We start from the raw sequence: 8037 nt of genomic DNA on the forward strand, positions 1-8037 counted from the left end.
ACAAACACAGAATGATCTAGTGTGCAGGTGGAGTCAGTCGTAGTTACCATGACAACGGAACCGTTAAACGACTCCGGCCCAGCTCTAGCATTTTCATTGGTTAAATCCACTGGAGTTGGTGGAGTCGAATCCGGAGTGATTTAAATCCTTTTGAAACCGGACTCGTTCCATTTTTTCGTTCACTGAATCTAGCCAATAGAAATTGCTGGAGCTGGAACCGGAGTTGTTTAACGGTTCCATTGCTATGGTAACGAGGACTGACTCCACCTGCATACTAGATCATTGTGTTTGTATATTATATTTTATTTGAAATTCTTCGTATTATATAAGAGTAATGGACAAAAACAAATTTTAAAAATTAAAATCATCTTAAGAAAGCGTTATAATGTTTTTTGTATTCAAATAAAACGAATATTTAACTAAAAATTATTTCCAATCGATGAATGTTTGTGAAATTGGTGATAGAGTGGGAGGGATACTGCAGTAAGTAAACCAATTAGGTAATACTAAATTTTGGCTCAGTGTTACTTTGACTGTCTCACGGTCATGTACACGGTTAAACTTACCCAATGAAGATAAGAATAAGAGTGTCCAGCGCTATGTTAAAGATTAAGCACACAGCTTTTTCTTTTCGTAAGATAATATTTTTAAAGCTTGATATACAAGTCCTAGTAAATAAATATTTCTTTATTTATGAGTAATTATCATTTTGCTTGAAGGGTTAGAATTTTTTTTATGGGAATAATTTCCTACCCATTTCCGTTTCTCTACCTTGGATCCTCTTGAAGCACGTTAACTCCAGTCTTCCAGTGGTCAAGCTAGATAATGACTAAACATCATTGCTTTAATTTTTATAATTGACTAGTCTATTTTTATGTTAATTTTTGTGTTACGTTGTTAATTTTATATTTATCAGTGCAATTGGAAATTAGGGATAGTACTCAATGTGTGTTAAAGAAATATAGTTTTGTTATTAACTGGGAAAGCTAACATTTAATGATATTTTTTAATGAATTGCGTGACATTTTTACTAATGCATAGGGTAAGTACAGAGACCGGAATCGGTGAACGAGTTGTTGGAATCGATTCCAACCCTGGAACTGATTCAAATCCAACGAGTCCAAAGACGGACTCGTTCTGCCCATCACTACTTAACACTCACAACCTCAACGCAATATATATCGATCGGGGAAGGGGGTATATTTTGTCCCGCATTTTCTTCTGGTGGGATATCGATAGCTATTAAAAGTAGAAAGATGTTTATAATGGTGAGAGTGTCATTAGTCGAAAGTGATCGAAATACCTACATTTGAAAAATATTCACTAAATAATGATATTTAGAACTTATCACCTTCCTAGTAGTATTAGAAAGTGAAATAAATAAGAAATAAATAAAATTATGAAATTAATTTATAGTTCGATTTAATGTGGAGCATTTTGCCGGTTATACATATATAACCATACATTTAAGTTACCTCCTACTATCAATTAATGGATACGAGTAACTGTTGACTTACTCTTGTAGGAATACCTTCTAGAAGTGTTGGTTTATCGTTTAAATACATGCAAAATGTTAGATTTGACTGTGTCTCCGGATGTCTTTAAATATTTGCAAACTTTAGATGTTAAAAGTTTAGCGAAATGTGATTCAAAATATATAAGACCCATTTTACCGTGTCTGGTACGAATGAGTCTAATTTCTCCTGTAGATTCTACGAAAACGTGTTCTGAAAGTCGAAAAGAAATTTTAACAATTTTATCTGGAATAGAAATGGTAAACTCAATTGTAGCATTATTATCTATAGATTTTCATGCACTTGAAATTGAAGTAAAAAGAGAGCAGCAGTTAAGGTTGGTTTGGTTTTACAATGATTAGAAAATCCATTTTATTTTTATTATTTTCTTTTAGACAGTAATACTTTATTGTTTTTTAAGGCAAAAAGGAGGTACTGCTCAGTCTGATGGGCTTTTAGTTCAGTCAATACAAAATGGTTTAGCAATGGAATTTGAAAGATCCGATCCAACCAGGCGTTTAAGGCTTGTGCTTAGTGAAATTTTGTATATTTCTTCGCTGGTTGGTAGATTTTAAATTATTTTTTTACTATTATCTCTAGACTATACATTAAAGAGCCTGGTTATCACCGGCACTCACATTGAATCTAACAACTTGCGAAAAGCGCGCGGTTATAACCAGTTTTTTTTCGAGAGACGTCTGTTTTATCTTTAAATTCATGACGATTTCAAAATGACAGATTTCGTCTTAAACTTTGGTTAGTGGTTGCAAAATTGATCGTTACAGCCTGTAATCTTCTTCGAAAAATTCCTAATATTATTGTAAATTGGTAGAGAATGTATTTTTTAGATGCATGAATATTCCAAGTTTCAGTGTTTTCACACTTCACCCTTGGAACTCCGAAAATTAGATAATAAAAGTAAGAAAGGTAAATATTTCTTATTATTATTTTTTTTCTTAGATTCAGGAAGAACAACAGCAGCAAAGAAACGTTTTGGACACTTTTGTGAAACACTCAGATTTATTTGAAAATGTAGTGTACATTCCAGAAATTTGTGATGTTTTGAATATAGCCTTATCCGAACTTCCTGCTTTGTTATCACCGACTGATATTGTAGAAACACTTCTTCACATGAAACATGGCCCAGACATAATATGTTGGATAGTCGCAAATTCACCTGATTGCTTTTGGGAAGGTAGACTGTAAATTGGATACAAAAATTGTGTAAAAAACAAATAACCAATAGTTTTACAAAATTGTGTTTGTCAATGTTTTTCAGTAAGTAAATCTCTTGTGAGTAATTCAGATAAATTAGAAGATGAAACTAATGGAGGTAAAATAAGAATCCAAACTCTTACTAAGTTATGTCAAATGTTCCCAGCAATGGCGTTGGCAGTGCGTTCAAAATGTGTCAGTTTTTAATGAATTTGTACTTTTATGTTGGCCAGGTTTAGTATGTTTTTTAAGAAGTAATATTAATTACAAATTATAGGTGGAATTATGTCGCATGCCAGCATTAACTATTGTACTTAGTTTGGAGCATGGCTTCAAGACACAAGATGGTTCTGTTTGCGATATAGTGGCCTTTACTTCCGGCTTACTGTTGGGAAATGATCAACAGGTCAGAAATTGGTTTTCTAGTTACATTCGTGGAAGGCAAAAGGTAAATTGCTCAAACTTTTTAGTTGTATTTCTTTCAACATTTGTAGTATACTTGTTGCTTTAATTTTAACAGAGAAGTCGTGAGGGAACCAGCAGTTTACAGTCTTTAAGAGATGAATTATTAAATTATTTAAGTAACATTGTTACATGCTCTGCTGACAATAAACTCCCCGAAAATTATGTTGTCCAGGCATCTTCTCTGTTACGACTGTATTGTGCTCTTAGAGGAATAGCTGGTATTAAGTAAGTAAAGCAATTGAAAAGAAATTGTACATTTCATTTATTTATGTATAACGCTTACTAAACGTTATTTGTCTCCAGATTGCAAGAAGAGGAAATTTCTCTGTTGGTCAAACTGATAACTTCACATCCACCTACAACAACAGCTGGTGTTAGATTTGTATCGTTGGGGTTGTGTATGTTAATTGCTTGTCCATCGCTTATTGGAAATCATGAAGCAGCATGTATACAATGGGTGCAATGGCTTGCAAGTGAAGAAGCTTATTTAGAGAGGTTAATCGAATAGCTATATAATTTGGTTGAGAATTTTTTCGGTTTATAGAGATGGGGTATTTGTTAAAAAATTGGTAATAACTTGAAAATGACACCTCCTTAATGTACAGATTTTATTGTTTAATAGAAACAATAGTTGCTATAATTTAGAAAAATTTTGAATTTTGTACTGCTGTCATGAATACATCCTGATTATTAATTGCCTTAACTATTAAGGGTCTTTCAGTTAAGTGTCCGTATCATTATTATGTTTTGGATGAATTCTGTTCAATATCTCCTGGGATACCTAATGTGAATTTACACATTTAAAGAGCTGTGGTTTGCTCCAACATATGCAAAGAACCGCCCATTTTTTAAATTTCATTTTAAGGGAACATTTTATATACATCTTATATACATATATATATCGGTCATTTTATATAAGTACATACGCTTGCAAACTTCAATAACAAAAACTATTTCATAATCCAGCTCTTAAATAGTTCAGTCGTATTAAAATAAATATCTCCACCAAACTAATTAATCTACCTCTCTTGATAATGTAAGTCCGAAACCGGTCAGGAATACAATTAACTTGCAGGCTGTGACCGGTAAAATCAAAGATATTAAATTATAATTCTGAATTAGGTACAGCTCTCAAATATCTCAGACTTTCAAATATTCATTAAAGTCAGTTATTCATAATACCAGCGCTTAAAGTTCAAAATGCTGAAAAAACAGACGAAATGTCGATATTAAAATTGAAAAGTATTTTAAAATACTTACTTTATTTTATTTATTTATTTTTTTCAGTGAAAGTGGCATGACTGCCTCGTTTGGTGAAATGCTACTTTTGATGGCTATACATTTTCACAGTAACCAGCTGAGTGCTATTTGCGATCTAGTATGCTCCACGTTGGGTATGAAAGTTCCAATTAGACATAATAATATGACAAGGATGAAACATGTTTTTACTCATGACATTTTTACCGAGCAGGTTTAGAATAGTTTTTTATTTATTTATTTATTATAATAATTAATACTTAATCGCAAGCCTCACATCATTTATATTTTTGGAGATTCTTTTTCGGCAATAGCCAGAGAATTTTGTTCTTTTTTTTCGTTTCTCTAGCTTTAAAATACTTTATATATTTCGTTAAATGCTTTAGGTTATGAGTTGTTTATGATAAATCTTTTATGAAGTGTAACCATTTCATAGTTACGTTTCTTCTATTTAGCTTATGCTTCTGGTGGTATGATGCGAAAAACACGAAAGGGAAGGAAAAAGTTAATAAATCCTTGATGGTCTTGATAGGCCGTTTTTTTTTTTTTTTAGAATAGTATTCATTTTTTGTCATACAATGTGAAAATTTGTTTTTTTAATTCTTTCAGATCGTAACATCGCATGCAGTAAAAGTTCCAGTTACCGTTAATTTAAACGCCAACATACCAGGTTTCCTACCTGTCCATTGTATACATCAGTTACTAAAAAGCAGAGCATTTACTAAATATAAAGTTCCTATTAAAGATTGGATTTACAGGTATTAATTTAAAGACCTAATTTAATTCAATTTTTATTTCTTAATCAATATCTTTTTTATAATATCGGTCACAGGCAGTTATGTGTGAGCGTTCCACCATTACATCCGGTATTACCAGCACTTGTAGAAGTTTATGTCAATTCTATCTTAATGCCTGCTGGGAAATCACCTCAAGAAAATACTAATCAGCCTATATCAGAAGATGAAATTAGAGCGGTGTTCTCAAATCTCCTTAATTACAGTGTTAGTGTATTTACTATAAATTCTTTTACTGTGAATAATGCGACCCAGCTATTAGATTATAGTTTCTATTCTCTGAAAGTTTCGTGAGTGGATAACTTCATGGAAAGAGATTCTTTTAAGACTGTCAACTTATTTTTTTTTTGGCGCATCGACTGCTGATGTCATTAGCGCCAATCAACATGTTTTCATATTTGAAAAGTTTCTATATTAGGAGTTAGTAACTACACATATGCTACTAGTAACAAATTGAGGTAATTCTAAAAAAGTGATTTCTTTAAGTATTGTTTCCGCTTTCCTGCTTTGACTTGAAACCTTAATGTGGCAACCACTGAAATTTCAAATATAAGCTATCTGCGCTTTTTCTTTTTTGAATTACGCTGAATACATGCTCGCTTTCCTAGACCAATTTGTAAAAATTTTGTAGTTTTCTCTGATCACAATGATACATATTTATTGATATTTTGAGAAATATATCTGTGATAATCAGAAACTTTGAAGAGGTTGATTCTGAAATCTACTATTTGGATTAGAGTAGTGAGATTTAAGTCGTCAAGTTCGAGATATCTTCTTGAATTCTCCAACGTTTGCTTCAAAATGGGCTTTTAAATGACGTATTTTTTCAAAAACAATATTTTTTAGGGTAAGAAAATAAAGGGTGACAAGAATTCTCTCACATCCCAGTTGTTAATGTTGTATTATTTACTTCATTACGAGGACGTTCGGTTATCATCGGCAGCCAACAGAAACAAAGTTAAATCTTATTCACAGGAATTTCTTTCTGAATTACCTATAAAATATTTATTGCAACAGGTTCAAAAAGAACAGACAAGTTATAGTGGTAAGCAAAACTCTTTATTCCTGCTTAGTATAACTCAACACTATTATACTATAATAAAATTATACTAATGTATAATTTGTTGAAAGGAATTTTTTCGTCATTGTTACGTCTACTAGCAACACATTTTCCACATTTGTGTCTAGTAGATGATTGGATGGAAAGACAATCGCACAGTATTGGTATGTTGTATGCTGGAAGTCTTCATAAAGAACATTTTTCCCTTACCCCAGAAAATATAGCCCAAGGTAAACTGTGTACGCATTTTTACGATTGTTTTTCAGTGAATTCAAAATAATAGTTTGTCCTATATTTTACAGGTTTGAGCATGATGACGACTTGCCCCTCCCACACTGGCAATTTGTTGGGAAATATGTTGAATATGCCGCCTGCACAATTATGGCAACATGCTGCTATAATCATTAAGCATTTTAGGCAAACGTTTGATCCAGCCGTTCCTAGATATATTCAAGGTAAAATAATTAATTCGCATACCGACATAAAGGTCAAATTGTACATCTCTGCCCCCCGTATCACATGGGCGTGTTTCATGGCAAATTTTGATGTTTTATCCGAATTCGATCTCGTCGGCCTTCGAACAATAATACACTACGTGGCTTATCCATTTATTCTACTAATGTTAGACATAATGTGCTTTCATTTTTTATCTGGCACAATTCGTATCGCAACATTTACTATTGAGGAAATTTCTTTTACTTTCTTCGCTTAGATGCTTTAATTTAATGTAGTATTAAACGCTTATTGTCTGTACTGAACATGTGTTAGCTACGATGCTGTCAATTTGTGAAGATGTATCGAATCAACGAAGGATGAGTGCGCTGGTTCATAGGCTTTAAAATAGGCAAGCAATTTAAAAACCGCTTCAGGTCAGTGGTGTTTTTCTTCATCAATAACTACGTACAATAATTCTTCGAACAAACTATACATTGGGTAGGATTTGTATAATAATCTATTTTAAGGAAGTTTGCCCATAATTTATGCGAACTTGGTTCGGTATTCCCTGTAAATGATGGTGGCTAAGTCACTTCTGTTCAGTAGAGTCATTTTCCATGATTGAAAATGATGTATCAAGAAGGTACGTAATTTTGAAATTCATTTGAAAAACCTATTCGTATTCGATTTCTTACAATGAATTCCGTACCTTTTAATATTGGATGAAAAACATGATCTGATTATAAACTCTTTTTCTCAATTTCAACAATTTGAAATGTGTAATCAAATCATTCAGTGGAAGTTCATCTTTAGCAACAGTCCAATGGCTGAAAGTTTCAATTATCGCTTCACAAACTGAAGTGAGTCTTCCATTTGTAGTTTTATGCTGTTTAGATCGTTAGTACTGAATACTTTATCTGGCCAACCAGAGAAACCAGACATTATTATTTATTTTTTGTTCACTTACTTATAAGTTTTGCTCTATAGTTTCTTTAATGCTCGGTACCATTTCGTCTGGCAGCTGATTTTTCAATTTTAAACTCTTTCTTTTAACTTTAAACTTATGCTCGCTTATCATCTGCCCAGTCAGTCGCACACAGAAAACATGATGGATTCAGTTACTTATGATTTATTCAGATCATCAGTTGCTAAATGATAGGCTAATGAAAAACTCAGCGCTGTTGAAAAAAAAAATAAGAGATTGACTTGGCGAAACTATTCGTTACCTAAGTTGCTCCAACGTCCTGGTAATATCTCTAGCAGAAAGATAGTTCATGCAGTCTTCTTGAACGTTTGA

At 32.5% G+C, this 8037-nt stretch overlaps 1 protein-coding gene across 1 annotated transcript in view; it reads left to right on the plus strand.

The window, feature by feature from the left end:
* Window positions 1-1457: 1457 nt before the first annotated feature.
* The window catches only part of IntS2 (integrator complex subunit 2), a 35728-nt gene continuing 29148 nt past the window's right edge, over window positions 1458-8037 (plus strand). Inside the window, exons 1-13 of the mRNA XM_074128463.1 lie at window positions 1458-1851; window positions 1936-2074; window positions 2475-2709; window positions 2794-2924; window positions 3007-3177; window positions 3250-3419; window positions 3498-3689; window positions 4482-4665; window positions 5061-5209; window positions 5284-5452; window positions 6092-6290; window positions 6377-6535; window positions 6608-6760. Coding sequence (XP_073984564.1) covers window positions 1571-1851; window positions 1936-2074; window positions 2475-2709; window positions 2794-2924; window positions 3007-3177; window positions 3250-3419; window positions 3498-3689; window positions 4482-4665; window positions 5061-5209; window positions 5284-5452; window positions 6092-6290; window positions 6377-6535; window positions 6608-6760 — 2332 coding nt within the window. The 5' untranslated portion in view covers window positions 1458-1570. The remainder of the gene's footprint in view (window positions 1852-1935; window positions 2075-2474; window positions 2710-2793; window positions 2925-3006; window positions 3178-3249; window positions 3420-3497; window positions 3690-4481; window positions 4666-5060; window positions 5210-5283; window positions 5453-6091; window positions 6291-6376; window positions 6536-6607; window positions 6761-8037) is intronic.

This window comes from Rhodnius prolixus, unplaced genomic scaffold, assembly GCF_049639745.1.
Source record: "Rhodnius prolixus isolate KJV_2025 unplaced genomic scaffold, Rpr scaffold_9, whole genome shotgun sequence".
Taxonomy (NCBI): Eukaryota; Metazoa; Arthropoda; class Insecta; order Hemiptera; family Reduviidae; genus Rhodnius; species Rhodnius prolixus.